The sequence below is a fragment of the Schistocerca americana genome, chromosome X, assembly GCF_021461395.2.
Source record: "Schistocerca americana isolate TAMUIC-IGC-003095 chromosome X, iqSchAmer2.1, whole genome shotgun sequence".
Classification (NCBI taxonomy): Eukaryota; Metazoa; Arthropoda; class Insecta; order Orthoptera; family Acrididae; genus Schistocerca; species Schistocerca americana.
Window position 1 is genome coordinate 557045832 of NC_060130.1, and position 23855 is coordinate 557069686.

Here is a 23855-nt window from a genome sequence, read left to right on the forward strand (position 1 = left end):
ATTTTTAAAGTGAAGTAGGCCTATATTGCAGTGTGAGATATCAATGCAAGTCTTTGTTTAGGAAGAAAAGTGTACTTTTTGACCTTTTAGGGACTAATGTAGTAAAATTCTTCACTGTTAAAAATACTTAACACAATTCTTGAAGCTTGTTTTGTAACATTATATATTTCGTCCTAATTTTTTCCCATTAATGCAGTATACTGCAATATTTTCTACATTACATTTAAATTCTCCCTCAGTCACTGAAATTGTCTATTAAGTAGCTCTGTTCTCTTTATATGCACTAACAGCCAGCATTAAATCAGGAAGAAATACTTAATCCTCTCTAACTGTACAAGTAAATTTTGTCATAACTCTTTGTTGTATTCATACATTTCATCACCACAAGGCGAAAGCTTTATGCTACATGGGATATGTGTGAGTTCATTCCATAAATTTCAGTTACTTAACTTTATGTTCGATAATGCATTAGTCGGCTATAAGACTTATCAAATTCAAAACTCATGACAGTTTGCTTCATGTATAACATGAGAAATTAGTTTATCAGTAGTGATAAATATAGTACCATCTCATGCACAAGCGTTTAGAAATTTGATTTTTATGTGACACATGTGTGTGGTATATCTATCAAACTGCCCCTACCTATGATAATGTCTTCTGCTAAGACTAATGATTGACTAAAATATTTACTCAAACATATGATACATTATGCTGATTTAAAAATGTTGCAGCACTTGTAGAGTTTCTGTTTAAGGACCTCTGCTGCTCATCTTCAACTGACTGCCACCATTTCAGAATTTCTGCAATAGTGTCCACTAAGGAGCTTAAGAAAAGACTGAATAGGAACTTGGATAACTGCAAACACACAACTTCTTTTAAATTTATTATAGTGCTAAAAAATAACAACTTCAAGGAATATGCTTTACAATGTCTACTACTCATAAATGCCAGATATCTGAATTAAAGCTTCACATACATTTAAATTTCAATCTAGTCATCAGGCATACTTTATTAAATTAGTTTCAACAGTTTTTAAAATTATTTATATACTCCACAGATACTTTGTCTCACTTACTTTACTGATAGCAAAAGATTTTCTGTAATGCACATGTAATGGAAAACAGTACTACAATTTTTCCATTAAAATCTTAGCATTTGTACATAGTAAGATTCCTTGTCTGTTAATTTTGGTTGGAAGTTGTAACATATTATGGTCAACAGTAGTGCAATATATATGTACAGGTTATATGAAAGAGTGCTATTGTGCTCACTTCAGTAACTGCTTTTTTTTAAATAATTCATGTAAACTTCACACTGAATTCTACTCAGTCAGTCATCTTTAAAAGAAGTGGTGTATGAGAAACACATTAACCTTGGACTGCTGACATTCTTCCTTGTTTGTGGACTAGGAAGAGGTTCTTAAAGAGGATGATCTTCACCATTAGTACACATCCAAAGTTATGTTTGGTTGGTTGAAGTATTTGTATGTTGAATACTTATTATTCTTGGTGAAGTTTATTTTACGTATTAAAGGCTAAATGTCAACTTCAATTACCTAAGGTTTAAATTTTTGAGAATATGTCACCATCAAATCTCAAGCACTGCCTCTTCAAATTCTATTTACATAGGCCAATCCTAATCTCTACTACCCCACAAACAAATCAGAAAAAAAGAAATCAAACAAATAGTATAACTGGTAAATGGTATCCCAAACATAGACCTTTGAAGTCTACTTCTTTGTTTTTAAAGAATATATGTTAGTACATTTTACATTCCATTCATTTCAATACCTATCATTTACATTTTAGCATGGATAGTATTATTTTCATCATCTATTATCAATAATCTACTCAGATTGTAAATGAAGTCATACATACAATCTCCAGTGGCAAACAGTTAGAGTGGTTATATGTTCCAAATATTTGCATAGGCATAAAGACAACAAAAAACATTATTAAAGTGTGCTATAACACTAAATTATTCTCACTATAACCAAAAATGAATAGAATTGCTAGTTATATATATTTGCCAGTCTGTATTGTCTTGTCCATATATATGATTATCATAATATTTTTCATTGAATTTTTCTCTCAAACCATACAAAAAATTCAGAAATATTTGAAAAACGTAGTACAGTTCTAATGATCTGGCACACCTGCTTCAAGGCATATGGAAAAAATCTTTGTAATGATGTATCAGTATGAACTAACTGTGGATCTCATTTGCTCACTTCACACATAGCTCAGAAAAGATGATCATAACATTATTTGTAGTCACAGCATTCTATGTCTTTATCACAAAGAGCAGACTAAGACCAAAATAGAAAAGCTCTAAGTTCTGCTGCATCTGAATATCTGCAAATGCAGTAACAACTAAAAATATAATGCTGAAATTATGTGTAAATGTCATATCATATTTACAATAAGTAATTCACATTCACAACATCAGTACTTGATTGTGTTGTTCACAGTAAGGCAAATATCAGAAAACATTAACACTGAAGTTCATTTCTTTAAATGGTATGCTAATGCACTAATGATACTTTCATTCAACACATGGTATGAATATTACAGTACAGTATAGTCCAACTACCCTTAAGTATGCACCATAAATTTAATGGCAAAAGTTGTCATAACAAACTATACATAACTTTTTACATGTAATAATATATTATGGTTATCATATATTCGTTAACAAGACAACAATACCCGTGAACTTTCACAAAGGTAAATCTAGGTGCTTGCACCCCGGTGTTCTTGATAGTATATGCAATATAGGGTAATTCATAAACATAACAGCACATATTGTAGTATCAAATACAAGTCAGACCTTTCAAAAGAAGAGTAATAAGTTAAAATGAAAGAGAAATGGCTTTCTTTGAATATGTAAGATGAAATATGCTTGTGGATAATTATTTTCCCTTAGCGAGTTTTTGGAGGTTCCTGTGGAGCCTGAGGAGGTATCTGTCCCATATTCTGAGTCATTCCAGGAGGTGGTGGTGGTGGTGGAGGTGCTACAGGAGCTGAATCAGGCATCAGTTTAACTGAAATAAAAGAAAATAGTTACGTCTTATTGTCTCACAATTACTGGACTATAAACAAATAATTAAAACCAGTTAAAAAGCTGTATGGATAGTGCCAATGCTTTTCTTGTTATACATATCTGTGTAAACATGCTCCTTTCAGTCTAATGTTTTCTTTTAAATTTGTTTTATTATCTGAATTTTAAACCTACAGAGTAAAACTCATAGTATTGTTATTATTACTACTTATTACCACATATGATAGTCTCTGTTAACCTTACATTATAAGAATACAAACAATTAAGAATATACACAATAAAATACAAATACATTAAGAAAACAAGTAACATTAGTATGTTGTTGTTGTTGTGGTCTTCAGTCCTGAGACTGGTTTGTTGCAGCTCTCCATGCTACTCTATCCTGTGCAAGCTTCTTCATCTCCCAGTACTTACTGCAACCTATGTCCTTCTGAATCTGCTTAGTGTATGCATCTCTTGGTCTCCCTCTATGATTTTTACCCTCTACACTGCCCTCCAATGCTAAATTTGTGATCCCTTGATGCCTCAGAACATGTCCTACCAACTGGTCCCTTCTTCTTGTCAAGTTGTGCCACGAACTCCTCTTCTCCCCAATTCTATTCAATACCTCCTCATTAGTTATGTGATCTACCCATCTAATCTTCAGCATTCTTCTGTAGCACCACATTTCGAAAGCTTCTATTCTCTTCTTGTCCAAACTATTTATCGTCCATGTTTCACTTCCATGCATGGCTACACTCCATACAAATACTTCCAGAAACGACTTCCTGACACTTAAATCTATACTCGATGTTAACAAATTTGTCTTCTACAGAAACGCTTTTCTTGCCATTGCAACATTAGTATGTAGATTATTTAAAAAAGGCTCTACTTAGCTCAAACTGATAGCTACTTAATTGTAGGAAATTTCATTACTAATAATTTAACACCACCACCTGCTTTAGCTACATGTTCTATCCACTCTTTGTGTACACTCTGTAATGCATTTCAAAATATTTGTCAATTGAAAGCAGTATCTGCAATCATAGTTTATGTTCCAAGCTTTCCCACTGACCATGACTGTTCTTCAGAAGGCAGATTTAGTGACACCACAAGAAAACCGTCATGTTTTAGGGAACTGACAGCTAGGGTGTTCAAATAATCCTTCTCTTTAGAATTATAACAACAAATAACACATCTTGCATGATAGGTTTCCTGGTTTTACTTTATAGAATTGAGGTAGCTAAAGGCATATTTACTGTAAGCTGTCATTACTCCTAGATGGGTGTTATAATTCTAACACCTTCTTCTGGAGCAGTAGAACACTCTTGTAGTCTGCAACTCATAACTCATGTGGCTGTGAAAGAGTGCATTGTACATTTCTAGGAGATAATGTGTTGTTGTTATGTGCATTAGTTTTTTTTAATGATGCACAACTTATTTATTCACATCCATGTGCTATGTGTGTTTGCCAACTGAGTTTGCTGTCAGTCCTGAAACCAAGATGTTACACAATACCTATATCGCCCAGTCACTCTTTGGTCCTACTGAGTAATACATCTGCTTATGGATTGCCTTATTCAGGTCTTTTGCATTACATAATAAGGTTGTATCATGTGAAAACAGTAAGGTCAGACCTCTGCAGCCCAAATAATTTACCACTAATATGAATATGAAATGCTTGCATGATTTTGCTCCTTTGAGCACTATCTGTTGCTTGTTTTCTAAGTAGGACTGAAAAGTCATCAGGATAACACCAATAGCTCCACAATGCTCCACCTTGCTCAGAAAACTCTTGTGTTTTATGTAGTTAAACACTTTATTAGGTTCAAAAACTGTTCATGTTTTGTACTCCTTCTCTTTATACACCTTTATGATCATTCTTCCATAAACAAGACACTGCTGAAATGATGAACTTTGATTACCTAGATCAATGTCATACATCATGTCATTACAAAGTCCCCCACTTTTTCTGGTACATGAATTAGTGATATTGGTCTCTTGCTTAACACTTCAATTCGATCACTTCTATTGTAGACTGGCGCTCTTCAAGCTACATTCAAAAAACTGGGCAAGTACAACATGAAAAATACTGTTTGATGCTATGGTTAGTGGTCCTGTAACTTCAATGATAATTTTATTCACGATAGCACATGATTTACCATTGTCATCTGGAGTCTCTGAACCCTTGTAAGCTTTCACAATGCTATGAACTCATTAGGATGCATTTCCTTCTGTCACTGACAGTACAATAGTTGTTTTGCATCACAACGCATGTAGAGTCTATATCCAAATCTGGAAATTTTTTCACATATTCTCACAAAGTACTCATTATACAGGGTGAACATTAATAAAACTGATAAACTGCAGGGATGCATTATTCAATGGAAATAGAGGAAAGAACATCCTATGGAAGTGTGTCTGGATCCTATGGAAGTGTGTCTGGAAATGCATCACTGTCACGGTAGATGGCGCTGATGAATGAAAGTTCCTCTGACCACATGCTGTGTGTTCCTTGTGTGTTGCAGGCTATTTGACTGACATAGTGTACTGTAAGCAGCAGAATGATCTGGTATTCATCTCAGGATTGAGTTGAGATGGTGTTCGGGTATGGCCAAACAGATGGAAATGGTCAAGAGGCAGCACAGCTACACCAAAAAGAGTACGGTCACAGACACCAGCCACATCACGCAACATTTCTACCACTTTTTGGGCATTTGTGTGATCATGGATCCTTTCAGACAGATGAATGTGCAGAGAGGTGGTAGACTGAGTGTACACCAGATGTGGAGGAACAGATTCTACAGGATGTTGAGATGGACCCTAGTGCAAGCTCCAGGCAAGTGGCCTGCCAACATGGTGTAATCCATGATCATACAAACGCCCAAAAAGGGCTTGAAATTTTTTGTGAAGTGGCTGGTGTCTGTGAGGGTACTTTTTTTGGTATAGCCATGCTGCCTCTTACCCATTTACAGCTGCTTGGCTGTACACAAACATCATCTTGGTTTGTTCTACATCTACATCTACATTTATACTCCGCAAGCCACCCAACGGTGTGTGGCGGAGGGCACTTTACGTGCCACTGTCATTACCTCCCTCTCCTGTTCCAGTCGCGTAAGGTTCGCAGGAAGAACGACTGTCTGAAAGCCTCCGTGCGCGCTCTAATCTCTCTAACTTTACATTCGTGATCTCCTCGGGAGGTATAAGTAGGGGGAAGCAATATATTCGATACCTCATCCAGAAACGCACCCTCTCGAAACCTGGCGAGCAAGCTACACCGCGATGCAGAGCGCCTCTCTTGCAGAGTCTGCCACTTGAGTTTATTAAACACCTCCGTAACGCTATCACGGTTACCAAATAACCCTGTGACGAAACGCGCCGCTCTTCTTTGGATCTTCTCTATCTCCTCCGTCAAACCGATCTGGTACGGATCCCACACTGATGAGCAATACTCAAGTATAGGTCGAACAAGTGTTTTGTAAGCCACCTCCTTTGTTGATGGACTACATTTTCTAAGCACTCTCCCAATGAATCTCAACCTGGTACCCGCCTTACCAACAATTAATTTTATATGATCATTCCACTTCAAATCGTTCCGCACGCATACTCCCAGATATTTTACAGAAGTAACTGCTACCAGTGTTTGTTCTGCTATCATATAATCATACAATAAAGGATCCTCCTTTCTATGTATTCGCAATACATTACATTTCCTGACATTAACACCAGACCATTCTGCTACTTAAAGTATGCTTTGTCAATCACACAGCCTGCAAAGCAAAAGGAATGTGGCAATGATGCATTTCTGGACACATGTTCATAGGACATTCCTTCCTCTGTTTCCAGTCAGGAATCCATTCCTGCAAGTCAAAAGTTTTATTAGTGTTCACCCTGTATATATGAGGAAAATGCAGAGAATCTGTGTTCATCAACTGAATCCCAAGCTCCCTTGCATGGATTATGAACATTTTCAGATACAAGTATTGTAATTCTTTTTGACCACTTTGGTCTCTTTGCCGTAAGCACTTTTTGCTTATAAATAATGGCAACAAAACATGTTGTATATAGTTAGTTCTGTTGCTGCTATGATGTGGTTATTTAGTATGAGTAAAGTGTATTTTATGTTAGCTAGTTTAGCCATGTGCCATTTTTTTTTTTTTTTTTTTTTTTTAATGTCTAGCAATTTCTTGTTGCAGTCAGTTAAAATGCACTTTTCAGATGATAAAATTCTTCTCAATTAAATGATTCTCCTGCTAAACATGCACTATAAAAGCCAAATAATATCAGATCAGTTTGCATGCAAATCCACAATTAATGCAATACATTCTGCAATTACTGCTTCCTCTACACTTTTCCTGGAATACCTTGCACATAAACTAAAACATCACCTCTGGTTGGCTGGTAATTTGTCAGATATAGTCCATATGTGCTACTTACATTTATAAATTCACTCACATTGATATTTGTTTAACCTTTTTGTTCACTGAAATCATACATTTTTACTCCAGCCACATTAGGTGACTGAAGATGACATTTCGAAGTCATAATTTGGAGAACAGTACACTGAAATAACGATTATGTCAAAACCTAATAGCAGCAGCTATCTCCATATCTGAATCAACACAGTGCCTCTTTTAGTCATTTTCACAGATGTTAAAGCTACTGTCAGCATAAACAATCATAGAAACGTGAATAATTGTTCAGTTTCTCTTTTATTTTTTCCTAGAGCATGCCCAGAGACTTAATAACTTTTTAGTATTCATCTTCTGGCTGCAAAGCTCAGTTTAACAAACACATAACATATCTGGCTCCATTTTCTCAACAAAGAATGATAATAAATTACCTTTTGCTCTATGACACTGAACATTTACAATGAATATTACTACAGGACCTACAATTTAGTGTCCCCTACTATGTTACTAGAACACAGGTCATCTTTGGAAATAAAAACTGTCAGGTCACAGCATTTTTTGGCCACATACTCTTGATCATTATTTTGCCCTTTACTTCAAAGTACAAACTGATCCTCAAGCTACTGTGCAAAGCCCCCATCTCTAGCTTCCCAAATATGAATTTTTTATTCATTTTAAGATTAATGTTGTAAGTTAGAACACTTTTTAGACTTTTATCTCCAGGTAACCCTGTAGGAGAACTTCAATACATTTTCTTATTCCATTTTGAAAGGATAGCATTCACTTTATGTGTACTCCACTCTTTTTAAAATTACAAAAATTACTCTGGAAATGTAAGGTTTTTTCTGATGTTAAAAACTGTTCCAGGCTACAAAATGATCATGTAAATGGGAACAAATATTCTATTCAAATTTTAAAATGTTGCAATCAAAGCAATTTTGTCAATAATGTATTTAATACATTATGTGCTATGTTATCATTCTACACCCCCTCCCCTCCCCCCCTTTTTTTTCCCACTACAAATCCCCCTCCTGTGTGAACCTCTTGATCTCAGGATAGCACCTGCAACCTATGTCCTCAATTATTTGCTGGTTGTATTCCAGTCTCTGTCTCCCTCAACAGTTTTTATTCTCTACAGCTCCCTCTAGTACCATGGAAGTTATTCCCTGATGTCTTAACAGATGTCCTATCATCCTGTCCCTTCTTCGTGTCAGTGTTTACCACACATTCCTTTGCTCTCCAATTCTGTGCAGAACCTCCTCATTCCTTACCTTATCAGTCCACTTAAATTTCAACATTCATCTACAGCAACACATCTCCAGTGCTTCGATTCTTCTCTGTTCCAGTTTTCTCACAGTCCATGTTTCACTACTATACAATGATGTGCTCCAAACATACATTCTCAGAAATTTCTTCCTCAAATTAAGGCTTGAGTTTGACAGTAGTAGACTTGTCTTGGCCAAAAACGCCCTTTTTGCCAGTGCTAGTCTGCTTTTGATGTTCTCCTTGTTCTGTCTGTCATTGGTTATTTTGCTGTCTGAGTAGTAGAATCCTTTAACTTCATCTTCTTCATGACCATCAATTCTGATGTTAAGTTTCTCAATGTTCTCATTTGCGCCACTTCTCATTACTTTTGTCTTTCTTCAATTTACTCTCAATCTATATTCTGTATTCATTAGAGTGTTCATTCCATTCAGTAGATCATGTAATTATTCTTCACTTTCATTGAGGATAGCAATGTCATCAGGGCATCGTATCATTGATATCTTTTCACCTTGAACTTTAATTCCTCTCCTAAACAGTTTGTTTATTACCATAATTGCTTCTTTGATGTATAGATTGAACAGTAGGCTCAAAAGATTACTCCCTGTCTTACATCCATTTTAATCATTCTACTACATACCAATAACCAGTAAATGAAACCAAATTAAGAAGATGTATTATCAAGAATTCTTGAAATAGATGCTATTGGCTACTAACACAAATTTCCACTTTCAAGACAGGGATAATAGTTAATACATTAAAGAATCTTGGTTCATTTGCAAATGTCATGTGTCCCATTGTAGAAAACCTCCTTACGCTTCAAGGTATAAGATGGTGCATGACCAATGTCCACATATTACGTAACTAGTTTTAAAAATATACAGAATTGTATTCACCATAAAACTCTCTAACTGAGGAATTAACAATATCCACCAATTAGCTTAAATATATTATACAGAACTTAAATATGCAGAGCTCCATATATTTACAAATGCTGGACAAAACACAACCAACACAACCTTATGTCTCATATAAAAAATAAAAATAAAAATAAAAAAAAATAAAAAAAAATAAAATTGTTGGAAACTGCTTATGACAGTTTCTAGTCTGTATTCCTTCATATGATTCTGAAATCAGTCACTATGCTGTAACTCTAACCAGGATACATGTGTTCCTAGGCACACTATCCTCCAGGTTCATTGCTCTCCGCTATGTGTAATTATCACCTTGCCTACTTGAAACAAGTCCTTTTCTCAAAATCAGGCATTCAGTTTTCATCACCTGCTACTTTAATAGTATTTGTCTTCTTTCTGACAGCATTTAGAAGCACAATCCACATGCTCTCCCATTTTCAATAAACTCATTTTTTTTCCATTATTGACTATAATAGAATGTGTTAATGCAGAACATATCTGCTCACTGAATGAACATAACTGATGCTTCAACTGCTACTTTTTATCCCGAATTACCTAATTGCTTATCACTGTGTCCCTTTAAGACTCACTTTGCTGCTATGTATTTATTTTTCTCCCCATATACTGCAGACTGCCTTATGGTTTTGGTTTTGATATTGATACATTACCCAAATGAATGCCTAAATTAATGAACTGTTGGTAGTTTTTTATGCCACTTAATATACACTGAGCAGTCACATTAATACAACCACCTGTCAAAAGCCTGAATAACCACCTTTTGCAGTGCAGACTGCTGCGAGACATGCAGGAAATGAGTCACTCAGGTTCTGGCAGAAAGTGATGTGGAGCCATGCTGACTCCAGTGCCATGGCCAACTGTGCTAGGTTTCTCGGTTGAGGATCCATGGCACAAAGAATCTGATCGAGGTGGTCCCACAGATTCTCGATTGGGTTTAAATCTGGGGAGTTTGGTGGTCAGGGGAATATGGTAAACTCTTTGTGGTGCTCTTAGAACCATGCATGTGCACTGGCTCTTAGAACCACGCATGTGCACTTCAAGCTGTGTGACATGTTGCAGTGTTCTGTTGGTGGATGGCATTGTGCTGAGGAAGAACAAACTGCTTGTAGGAGTGGACCTTGTCCCCAAGGATAGACACATCTTTGTGTTGATCTGTTGTGCCTTACAGAATGACAAAATCACCCAGGGAATGTCCTCCAGTCTTGACCCTTCTGATGATTGCAGCGGGGTGTTTGTTTTCATATTTTCATTCTCTGATTCTTATGGCATGATATTCGGGATAACTCTTTACTGAGGAAGAAAGTGTTACAAAGAAGTGTAATAAGGATAATAAGTGGTCCACCCTAGAACATGTAGACAGCTCTTTACAGAGTTCAGCGTACTGACAACAGTTTCATAGTATATTTGGTCCCTAATGAACTTTGTTGTCAACAGTCAGTCTCAGTTTTAAAATACAGTAACATTCCTAAATATAAAGGAGTGGGATATTCATCCATAAAAAGCTTCTCCAAAGAAAAATTTCTGAATGTGCAGTTACACACACACAAATATGTGTGAACAGATGTGTGTGTGTGTGTGTGTGTGTGTGTGTGTGTGTGTGTGTGTGTGTGTGTGTGTGTGAAGGAGAAATTTATCATAGCTAAGTGTAAATCAATATATGTAAAAAAAGAAAAGTAAAAAAAAAATTGCTTAAGGCATTCATGTTAATGGGCAGCACATTCTCATATTTTTGACTCAGAAATTGTACTGTAATTTACTGTAATTGCAAAGCTGACTCATTATTTATCATGGCAAAGAATCACAATTATGATCCATGGATCATGCAAACAACTAAGCAGAACTATGGCAGATTTGTGGTGCCCCAACAAAAATCAAACCATCTTTTTACTTTGTGCTTCTTCTATGCAGTACTAACAATCTTGAGCAACTGACAATGCGTGACTGTGCTTCATCTATGACAGCACCTTGAATGAAATTTCATGCTGCTGGTTTAGTGCATCTGGTTAAGACTGATACTTTTATTACACAAGGGAAGTGCTGAAATTACTGCTTGTCTTAAAGCATCCAAAATCATTTTTTATGGATCACTCAGATATTAATCAAAAGCCTGTCATGTAGTGTATCCTTGAACAGTGGCCCTTACACTTTATGGGAGCAGCTCTTACTTGTCTATCTTCAAATTGTGACTCCAACAACCTCTTTCCCACAGTGAATAGCATATGGTTTAAATATCTTTTAAAATCTAATCTAAAATCTAAAATTCTTTTCCCGTCTTGCATTTTCAAAGTTAATTGTGTCAGTAAAGAGGATGTTAGCCTTTAAGTGAATTCACCAACAGTTTCATGCAATCTGCAAGTTAGTTTCTCCTTGGAGAAAATGTATAAAATTAAAAGAAAACAACATAGCTCGCTAAGAGTTGCCTTCAGTAGGTTAAAATTCTAGCACTGCCATCATAAACATTTACAGTAGAAATCAGTAATCCTAGCTTTAGTAATTTTCTGTTCCCTCTTCAGGAAGGAAAGAGGTGTTGGGTGGGGAAGATTGGAAATGGGAGGGGGATGGTTGACCACTTACAACCTAACTTGAAACATACGCACATGTTGTGAGGATGAAGGGAGGCAAGAATGAATAATAATCAGAGAGAGAGAGAGAAAGAGAGAGAATAGGATACCAACGATAATACATTTTTAAGTACTATACCAGCTCTAGTTCAGAGAAAAATGCACTGTGTTGCGCAGCGGATTTTTCGTCAAGACAGTCCTACAGTAGTTGATTCAGAGAACTAAAAGCTAAACATACATTGTCAGTGAAGAGACAGTGATATGTGATTTCAATGTATGATTATTTTTTGTAAAATCGTTATTAGCCAAGATCGCATATAGGAAAATAGATAACTAGTTCTTGACTATTTTTGGTCATTTCAGATCTGAAGGATATTGAAGCAGAGTGTTACAAGACAGGAATTGCATTCAATATTAATGGTATTTACAAAAGATTTTAACAAAATTATTAAATAGTTCATACTAGAATATAAAGAGCATGTCTAAGATAAGTGGGCACTTAGACAGTTAACTTTTAACAGTGCAACGGAATGTCAGCTGTGAAGTATGTACATCAACAGTCACAAAATGATGTAAAATTGTCAGCCTCATAGGTGAAGAAAGTGAGAGAGGTGGCAACACAGTGTAATTCAATTTTGTCAAAAAACAGTTAAGATATGACTGTTGGAAGGAAACAGAGTAAAATAGACAAGTTGAATAAACACAAATATGAAGTTGTACAGGTAGAAGATCTTGCAGATGGTGTAATTTCATAAAACTCTTTATTAAAACAGAATGACCAACAGTACAGTAATTTATACAGATCTATATAAAAAGTACTGCACATGTGTACAGAAAAAGGAAATCACATTAGCATGGATTGGCTCAAAATTATACAAAATATGAGGATGGCCAATATATGTGATTGTTTTGAATGGGCTACATTAATGTATACCACAATGATGTCACTGATATAAAATGATAAACAGTAATAGACAGTGGCAATTGGAACGATTCAGCTAATAACTGGAATTTAAAATTATGAAAGCCCAACATAATATGCCCATACAGTAGTGGAAATTTACATACTGTGAAGCTCTGACTTACAGAATTATTGTAGCAAACAAATCCTATGCACATACACACTTAATAGTGAACCTCAGTGTGCATTAGCAAATATGTGAAGACAATCTGGATGTATATATCATCTGCAATTTTTCATTATACTGTAGAATAACTTACACATAGAGTTATTTACAGTGTAGTAAAGAAAAGCAATCAGTTAAAAATGACATTTATAAAATATAAAAAAAGCATAGGTAAGGCGAAATGTTAAGATCAATAAAATGAAGTAAATATGGCTGAATGGTACAACAGAATAGTGGCCCAGGTTTAAGTGATATGTTACTGATGTCTAAGTTACTGTATACATCCAATCACTATGTGCTATGCACACTGCAAACATAGTTATCAATAATATAACAGTGAATATAAACAGTTAATATAGAATATTGCCCTATAATATATGTAGACCTAGGTCTATGTGTTGTGCATTTCTAAAACTTTTTATATAACTTAGGTACTGCACTACATATTACATAGTTAATGATTGTGATCAGCTGTTATTTTCCATCAGTGATTGAGTTTGTAAGGCAGTATTGCATTTTTAAATGTTTATTTTGAATGTTATTGTATTTTTAAATATACATCATTGGCATCTGCAATATATATGTTGTTCTATGTATAGTATGTATACTTCTAAAACTATTTATGAAACTTGGGCACTCCATTACGGTTTATATTGACTGTTATGTATTGTGCACATTTTTTGCCTATGTCTGTGGTATGCACAGTGCACACTGACTGAATAGCAATGAAAATAATTATGTTTAACAGGTATTACAGTTTGCAAGCTTTTGGAGCCAATGGCTCCTTCTTCTGGCAGAAGGGTTGAAGGGGAAGGAAGGGGGTATGGAAAAGGACTGATGAGATTTAGGAAAAGGGGTAGAGATTGGAAAAATCACTCAGAACCCCATGTCAGGGAAGACTTACCAGATGGAAAGTCTCACCTGACCCAGGGTGTGGGTAACTTTTCTGATCCCTACCCCTTTTCCTAAGCCTCACCAGTCATTTTTCTTAACCCCTCTTCCTTCCCCTTCAACACTTCCTTCTACCACAAGAAGGAGCCACTGACTCCAAAAGCATGTGAACTGTAATACCTTTTATATTTGCGTTCTCCTGCCACCACTTGATGACTAGATTTTTTTTATCTACACTATGGTTGAATATATACATTAACTTCGACAACAGTAACATCACTTACATATGGGTAAATGGGTGCATGTACCAGTAACCTCTACTACACACATCAAAAAAAGTTTCGCATCACCTCGGTTCCGACAGTTCCGGAACCTGTACAGAAAATTGGAAGAGAGATCAACATAAACATCAGATCCGCCCTTTTCATTGCTCATGAAAACCACACATTGTATATTGTACCACCATACAGTGAGACCTTGAGAGGTGGTGATCGAGATTGCTATACATACCAGTTCCTCTAATATCCAGTAGCACATTTTCTTGCATTGATGCACGACTGTATTCGCCATGGCATACTATCCACAAGTTCATCAAGGCACTGTTGGTCCAGATTGTCCCACTCCTCAATGGTGATTCGGCTTGGATCCCCCAGAGTGGTTGGTGGGTCACATCGTCCATAAACAGCCCTTTTCAATCTATCCCAGGCATTTTCGATAGGGTTCATGTCTGGAGGACATACTGGCCACTCTAGTTGAGCGATGTCGTTATCCTGAAGGAAGTCATATAAAAGATGTGCATGATGGGGGCTCAAATTGTCATCCATGAAAATGAATGCCTCACCAATATGCTGCCAAAATGGTTGCACTATCGGTCGGAGGATGGCATTCACGTATTGTACAGCTGTTACGGCAACTTCCATGACCACCAGTGGTGTACGTCGGTCCCAGATAATGCCACCTCAAAACAACAGGGAACCTCCACCTTGGTGCACTGACTGGACAGTGTGTCTAAGGCTTTCAGCCTGACCAGGTTGCCTCTGAACACATCTCCGACGATTGTCTGGTTGAAGGCATATGCGACACTCAATGGTGAAGAGAATGTGATGCCAATTCTGAGCAGTCCATTCAGCACATTGTTGGGCCCATCTGTACCATACCTTGTGGTGTCATGGTTGCAAAGGTGAACCTCGCCATGTCGCGAGTGAAGTTGCGCATTATGCAGGCTATTGCGCACAGTTCGAGTCATAACACTATGTTGTGTGGCTGCACAAAAAGCATTATTCAACATGGTGGCGTTGGTGTCAGTGTTCCTCCAAGCCATAATCTGTGGGTAGCAGTCATCCACTGCAGTAGTGGTCCTTGGGCGGCCTGAGCGAGGCATGTCATCCACAGTTCCTGTCTCTATCTATCTCCTCCATGTCCGAACAACACGCTTTGGTTCACTCCGAGATGCCTGGACACTTCCCTTGTTGAGAGCCCTTCCTGGCACAAAGTAACATTGTGCACATGATTTAATCATGGTATCGACTGTCTAGGCAGTTGAACTACAGATAACACAAGCTGTGCATCTCCTTCCTGGTGGAATGACTGGAACTGATTGGCCGTCGGTCCCCCTCAGTCTAATAGGTTCTGCTCATGCATGGTGTCTTACATCTTTGGGTGGGTTTAGTGACATCTCTAAACAGTCAAAGGGACTGTGTCTGTAATACAATATCCACAGTCAACATCTATCTTCAGGAGGTCTGGGAACCAGGGTGATGCAAAACTTTTTTGATGTGTGTATTTGTCATCACTGATTAATTTTGTAAGATTATATTTTATATCCACTATTTCAGTTGACCATTATTGTATTGCTCACTTTTTTTGTGGATAGCACACAGTCGTTGGATGCATACAGTAACTTAGACATCTGTAACATATCACCTAGACATGGGTCACTGTTCTTTTGTGTCATTCACCCATATTTACTTCATTTGCTTGATCTTAACCTATGCTTTTTTATATTTTATACATGCCATTTTTATCTTATTGCTTTTCTTCATAATGTCGTAAAGGATTCGATATGTAAGTTACACTATGGTATAATAAAAAATTGCAGATGATACGTACACCCAGATCATCTTTACATATTTGCTAATGCACACTAAGGTTTGCTTTTAGATGTGTATGTGCGTAGGATTTGTCTGCTACAATAATTTTGTAAGTCAGAGCCTCACAGTATGTAAATTTTCACTACTGTAGGGATGTGTTATGTTGGTCTTTCTTAATTTTAGATTTCAGCTGTTAGGTGACTCATTCCAGCTGCCGATCTATTTCTGTTTGTCATTTTATATCAGTGACATCATTATGGTATACAGTGCCATAGCCTCTTCAAATCAATCACATATATTGGGCATATTCATATTTTGTATAGTTTTAAGCGAGTTTGTGCTAATGTGATTTACTTTTTCTGTACACATGTGCTTTACTTTTTATACAGATCTGTATAAATTGCTGTTATTGGTCGTTCTGTTTTAGTAAAAAGCCCTATAACATTACCCCATCGGCAAGTACTTCTATCTGTACAGCATCATATTTGTGTTTATTCACCTTGTCTATTTTTCTCTAAAAGTTTCCTTCCATCAATCATGCTTTTAATATTTTTTGACTTCATTTTATAATTTAGCTGTACATTACCTATTATACAACTCAAAATTGTGTTATACTGTGTTGCCACCTTCTGTTACTTTCTTCACCTATGAGCCTGGGCACTTGATGCAAGTCAGCCTGTTTCTGACCAGCTTATGGAAACTTTGAATGTTACTGTTACCAGACAACATGATTATCTTCTGTGTCACACCGAATGCACTGCAACAGTGCTTGTCTGTACTTACTATATACTCATTTTACAAGTGCAAGTTCAAAGGTATACCTATAACATAATGATTTTCATGTTACTTTTATGCTATTTTCTTGTCATTTATGGCATATGTATGCTTACATTATGATGATATGATGAGAATTTTACATCACTTTGTTACAGTTGATGTATATACTTCACAGCTGACATTCCATTGCATTGTTAAAAGCCAACTAAGTGGCCACTTATCTTAGAAACACTCTTTTTATTCTAGTTTGTAGTGTTCAATATTTTTGTTAAAATCCTTTGTAAATACCATTAATGTTAATGCAATTTTTGTCTTATAACCTTCTATTTCAATACCTCTTAGATCTAAAGATGACCAGAAACCGCCAAAAATTAGTTATCTATTTTACTATATGTGACCTTGGTTAATAAAGATTTTGCAGAAAGTCGAAATTCATTGAACTAAATACATACCCGAAATTACCATGCATCTAAACATAAATTGTGTTATTTTTTGAACAGGGACATACACAATTATAGCAAGATGTGGGAAAGATTCTCAGAAATGAAGAACAATACTTCATTTAATTGACAATATTCTTGTAAACATGTGTCACTCTCTACTCAAGAGACTCCCAGACAGCATAAAATATTGAAAGAACATTACTATCCATAAATAAATAAAAATGTTAATTTGGATCAATGTGCCTATGCTGTAATAAGGAGGGTATAGAAGTCATGCATTAAAACTTCCAAATAAAATTATAAATTACATATATTAATGTAAATAATTACTCGATTCTGGTACCCATTATTTGTGTTTTGTTTCTATTTGAAGAGAATAGCAAGGAAGTACAATGGCAGTCCTCAGAATACAGAGGGAAAGAGTGTATAGCTTGAATGGAAAACTATGTGTCTGGCGCTGTGTATTAGGCTCCTAGTGATAATGCATTAAAAGAAACTTTAATTTTATACAAATTTTTCTTTTTAGTGTTTCTGTAGTTGGCACACTTGCATAACAATTTGTGTAGGTCTGCTCTGTTTATGTCTGTGTAGGAATGTGTGTTGTGGATCCTGGTTATTAGTATGTATCTGTGTAAATGTAACAGACCTGTCTTTTACTACCTAATATTCATGTTTCTTTCTGTTTCTCTATGAAATTAATATTACATTATGTTATATTAAACTCAAACATCTACAAGCAATGAAAAAGATAATAATCAGGTACAATGATCAGAAACAAAAGAAAACTATCCTATATTAATAGAAGATAACCTATAGTATAACACACAATCTATAGTGTTTGTGATGAACTTTTAATGGATATATAATTATTGTTTTCAGTGTTTTGATCATTGTGCCTCATTCAAGAGTGAATATAGGCATAAAGTTGAAAAGTATGAACTCTTATCACTCCTCCCAGCATTTTCTAAAGTATCTGAGAGACTAATGAAACAACAAATTACCAAGTACTTAAATTACCATGAGGTATTGGATTGTAATCAACACTGGTTTCAAACAGGTAGAAGTACAGAAAGAGCATTATTATTATTATTATTATTATTATTATTATAGATAAAATAATTTAAAACCTAGATAACAGCAGTATTGTTGTATGAATTAATTTAACTCTTTCTAAAGCTTTTGATACTTATAGTCATGAAATTCTCTTAGATAATCTGGGAGCAATGGGGACAAATGTAATGTGGTTTCAGTCATATTTGCAAAAGAGATCACAGGTTGTGGAAGTTAATTGAGGTCATTTTAATCACAAATCAGATTTGTACCTGATGTAAAGAAAGTTGAAATAGCTGTACCATAGGATAGAATGTTAGGTCCCTTACTATACCTTATTAAATGATATGTAGATCTTGGAAACTGCAGCTAATGCCATGTTGTTTGCAGATGATACTAGTGTACTACTGAATGATGTTAAGGAATCTCTGTCTACAACAACTGATCAAATCCTCAAGTCCTCACATCTGTGGTTCAATGCTAACAGAATGTCCCTTAATGTGAAGAAAACATATTACATTCAGATTGGAAAAATGAATCAAAACCAAGATCTCCAGGTGGTATTGGGCAGAACTGAGTTACAAAGGGTACAGTATATGACACTTTTAGAAATGTATGTTGATCAAGACAAACTGGAAATAATACACAACAAAACTCTCCCAAAGCCCAGGCTCTACATATTTTGCCCTGATAATCATTTTTAAGTATGCTCCTCAAAAGATGATAGAATGGCTTACTTGGTTCCTTCCAGTCTATTGTAGCTCATGTAATAGATTTTTGGGGTAAAGTTCCTTGACAATTAAATGATGTTTTCACATTAAAAAATAATTTTGAATAATGAAATTAAATTATACATTGGCAACGAATTGGTAAAGAAAGGGTCTAGTGTAAAATTTCTTGGCCTAACAATCCAAAGAAACCTGAAATGGGACACACATATTGACTCCCTATCAACTGAGTTGTCAAAGAATATATTTGCAGTCAGTACTATTAGCAAGTTCTGTAAAGACACTGTAGTCCTAAAGACTGTATACCATGCTCTTTTCTCCTCTATCTTGAACTACAGTATTGAAATTTGGGGGACAACAACCAAAGCTAATCTAGATAATCTACTCATTCTTCAAAAAAGGCATGTGAGAATAATCTGTGGAGCAAAATATAGGGAATCTTGTTGCAACTTGTTTCCAAAAACAGGAGTGTTAACTGATATAAACACATGCATTCTAAAAGTAATATTGCTTGAGAAAAGACTGCACCCAAACACTTATTCGGATTTCCACCAGTACAATACTAGAAATAATGAAAGATTTTACATTGGCAGCCACAGAACAGCACTTTATGAAAAGGGGCCTCAGTACGCAGGTATAAAATAAGCTAATGCACTGCCAAGTGCAGTCATGGCTCTTCCTATAATTAAACTGAAACATTAGCGTAAGAAATTTTTAGTAAAACACCCTTTATACACATTATAAGAGTACCATACTTACATGAAGAACAACAAATGCTTTGTGAAATTATGTAAATAGAAATCAGTAAACATCTTATTGTAATTTTGTTGTAAATTAACGACATATTCAGAAGAATGTGTCTTGTGTATTGCACAAATAACTGTAATCATTACTGTTTCTTTGTACATGTGCAGTGTACCATTCGATGTTGAATAATGCTATTATTATTACTATTAATATTATTATTATTATTATTATTACAGAAAAGGGCCCTTCAAATCTCGTCAGTTAAGTCTACAATGGCTCATTGCAAGCCCCCATATAAAAAGTTTTGTGTGTTTGCTGTACCCACCTATGCATATACAAATGTGTATTGATGAAAAGAACTAATCTTGGAAATCTGCAAACTAATAGTGATCACTATAGCTACAACACTCACAACTATGGGTCTCTCCATGTTAAGCAAGGAAAAACAACTTGAACTCAAAGACACGTAACCCACTTAAGTGTTATTCTTTATAATACATTGCCAAGATACTTAAAGAGCCTGGAGAGGGGAAATGCCTTTTAGAGCAGAGTTAAGATCATTTCTTATTTCAAAGTGTTTTTTAAGTGTAAATTAATATGTCAATTTACACAACACTGTGCCCTCATTTGCTTCTGAGTACTTTTTAATCTGTTAATGGTTGCACCATTTATGCTGTGTTTGTCTTTGCAGAAGAACACTTCCACTGTTGGTTTGCTGTTTTCTGTGCCTCATATCCAGCACAATACACCTCTTCAGAAAAGGGATCTGTTGCAAATATTGGTTGTGATAGATATATTGTTGGTTGGTGTTCATGTTTTACACTTCTAAATTTCATTTAATTAACATCTATGGTCACAAACTTTTTGTTCAGAGATTACCGGTTTCAGTCTATAATGACCATCTTCAGATCTGCAGCCAAAAATATGGGAAAAAACATAAATGCACTTGCAGATTGTCTACAGCTTAAAAATAACAAATAGACCGTAAAGAAAAGTACTACTGACATATATACATTTTTCATGAGCGTTATATATTGTGTTCATATGTTTTCATATTCTCAGAATTGTATCAACTCTAAGACAAAAATAAATAAATAAGAGACACACTATGAAGGAACTATCAAATTGAATAGGAATTTGGAGGATAATATGTGTGCACACAAACAAATTATTACAATTTGAGAAAAGGTAGATGATTTATTCAAGAGAAAGAGCTTAGAAAATTGAGAAAGTCAATACTTTGTTGGTCCAATTCTGGCCCTTATGCAAACAGTTATTCAGCTTGGGATTGACTGACAGAGATGTGGGATGTCCTCCTGAGGGATGTTGTGCCAAATTCTGTCCAGCTGGTGTGTTAGATCATCAAAATTCCAAATCTCAAGATGGTTGGAAGGCCCTGCCCATAATGCCCCAAACATTCTCAGCTAGCAGGAGATCCAGTGAACTTAGTGGGCAAGTTGTGGTTTGGCATGCATGAAGATAAGCAGTAGAATCTCTCATCATGCACAGAGGGCATTATCTTGCTGAGATGTGAGCCCAGGATGGCTTGTCATGAAGAGCATCAAACAGAGTGTAGAATATCACTGCTGTACTGATGTGCTGAAGTGTGTCATGGATGACAACCAAAGTGAATTTTTGACACTCTTTCTCATGAATAAATCATCTGTGTTTTCTGAAATTGTAATTATTTGTTCTAATGTACATTTATCTCACAGCTACCATTTTCCATCCAATATGGATGATTCCTTCATGGTGTAGCATCTTTTCATGTGGTTTCTATTCCAGTCATATAATGAGATCGAGGTGGCTAAGCTAGTGTTAATGCACTGGACTCACAATTGGAAGGGGCAGGCTTTGTACTTCATCTGGCCATGATTTTCCCAAGTTGCTAGGATGAACAATAGGATGGGTCCATTTATAAGGCCATGGGCAGCTTTCTGCCCTCTCCTCATCTAATCATATTCTACTTTCCATATGTTTTATATGTGTGTACAGGTTGTCCCTAGAGGAATGGTGAACATTCAGGGGCAGACAGGAATGATAATTTGAAGCCAAAAATCTGGTAAACAAGTGCTCTAAAATGCATACCTTAAGACCTATTAGCACTTCTTCATCTTTGATAGTGTAAAACAAATCTCTTCTATTGCAAGCTTTTTGATTTCCATATTTTGAGAAGTGATAGAATGGATCAAAACAAGAGAAAATTTCCAGTAAACATGGGCACTAAAGTGCATCTTCATATATTCATGGTGCAAAGACTGTTCCATAAAATTTTGGGCATGCAGCCACATAAATTTGACTTCTTCTTTTTAATATTTTGGCTGAATACCATCCAGCCATCTTCAGAGTGAGCCAAGGTGACTGATACTCCAGCACTTGCTCTAGCTCTTGCTCCAGCAAGTACTGGAGCATCAGCCACATCAGCTCACACTGAAGATGGCTGGATGGTATTGTGTTTGCTCCAGCAAGTTCTGGAGCATCAGTCATCTCGGCTCACTCTGAAGCCAGCTGGACAGTATTCATCAGAAATATTAGAAGAAGAAGTTGAATCTATGGGGCCGCATGTCCGAAATTTTACGGTACATGGGCTCTAAAGTTTATACCTCAATATCTATGACCACTTGTTCATCTTTGTTACTGTGAAACATATTTCTTCTACAGAACAAGTGCTCATAGCTCTTAAATTATGCATTTTAGAGCCCATGTTTACTAGACAATTTTTTTCTTGTCTTGGTCTATAATACTTCCTCCCAAAATATAGAAAGCAAAAAGCTTGCAATAGAAGAAATCTGTTGACAGTATCGAAGATGAAGAAGTGCTCATAGTCATTAAAATATGCATTTTAGAGCACTTGTTTAATAGACTTCTTTGCTCTGAATGATCATTCCTGTCAAATCTCTGAATATTTACCTATCCTCCTGGGACATCCTGCATATTATTTCTGTTATGTATCTGAGACATTGCTGAACAGTCAAAGGATGAATAAATGAATAAAATAAAAATTATTGTCTTTTTCATTGCATTTAGATGCCTGAGAATGATCTGTTGCTTGACTAAAACTGGTAGTTTCAAAAAAGCAACATATAGTTATTACACAAAATCATGATTTTTCAATAATGTTTAAAACGTGTAAATCCTTATGTATAAATAATTTTGTCACTGCAGATAAGCACTAGCCCTGCTCCTACTGGATAGTGGAAAGATAGTAGCTTGACTGTAGACTTCTTTGAAGAAACCTTTCTACTGTGGATCCAAAATTTGTTGACAATATGGAGAAACTAATCACACATAAACACAGCTGGATTTGAAACTGAGTTATGCCTAATACAAGTCCAGGACATAGATTGCTACCCCATCTCAATGTATATATGGTATACTTTCTCTCCTCAAAGTGATTGTGGTTTTCCAGTGGTGGTGGAAGAATTTTCCAAATATCTGACTACAGATTTATGAGATATTAAGGGTTTAAATCAGTTCATGATGTACACTTGGATATTTCATTCAGTTCATTACTTTTGTAAAAGGATATACAAGTTTCAGTTCTAGTCAAATTCACTGTTTTAATTCACAAAGAATATGCTTTTTGGTTCACAGTCCACATTGAGAAATTTCTTTCTATAATCTCTTCAAAGTTTAGAATATCTAAAATATAAATGAGAAAGAGACTTCATTTCCGCTATATCTCATGTGTAAGATTTTGAAGATACTAATGTGTTATGGTACATTTACACTTGGAACTAGTGTTCTTCAACACATTCCCATACCACCATACCAGTTATTCACAATTATGATGTT

The 23855-nt window shown here is 35.7% G+C and overlaps 1 protein-coding gene across 2 annotated transcripts in view; it reads right to left on the reverse strand.

The window, feature by feature from the left end:
- Window positions 1–852: 852 nt before the first annotated feature.
- LOC124556861 (vesicle-associated membrane protein 2) overlaps window positions 853–23855 on the reverse strand; it is a 186809-nt gene continuing 163806 nt past the window's right edge. For both annotated transcript variants that reach the window (XM_047130881.1, XM_047130882.1), the window contains exon 6: window positions 853–3043. In XM_047130881.1, the coding sequence (XP_046986837.1) occupies window positions 2922–3043 (122 nt within the window). In that variant the 3' untranslated portion in view covers window positions 853–2921. The remainder of the gene's footprint in view (window positions 3044–23855) is intronic.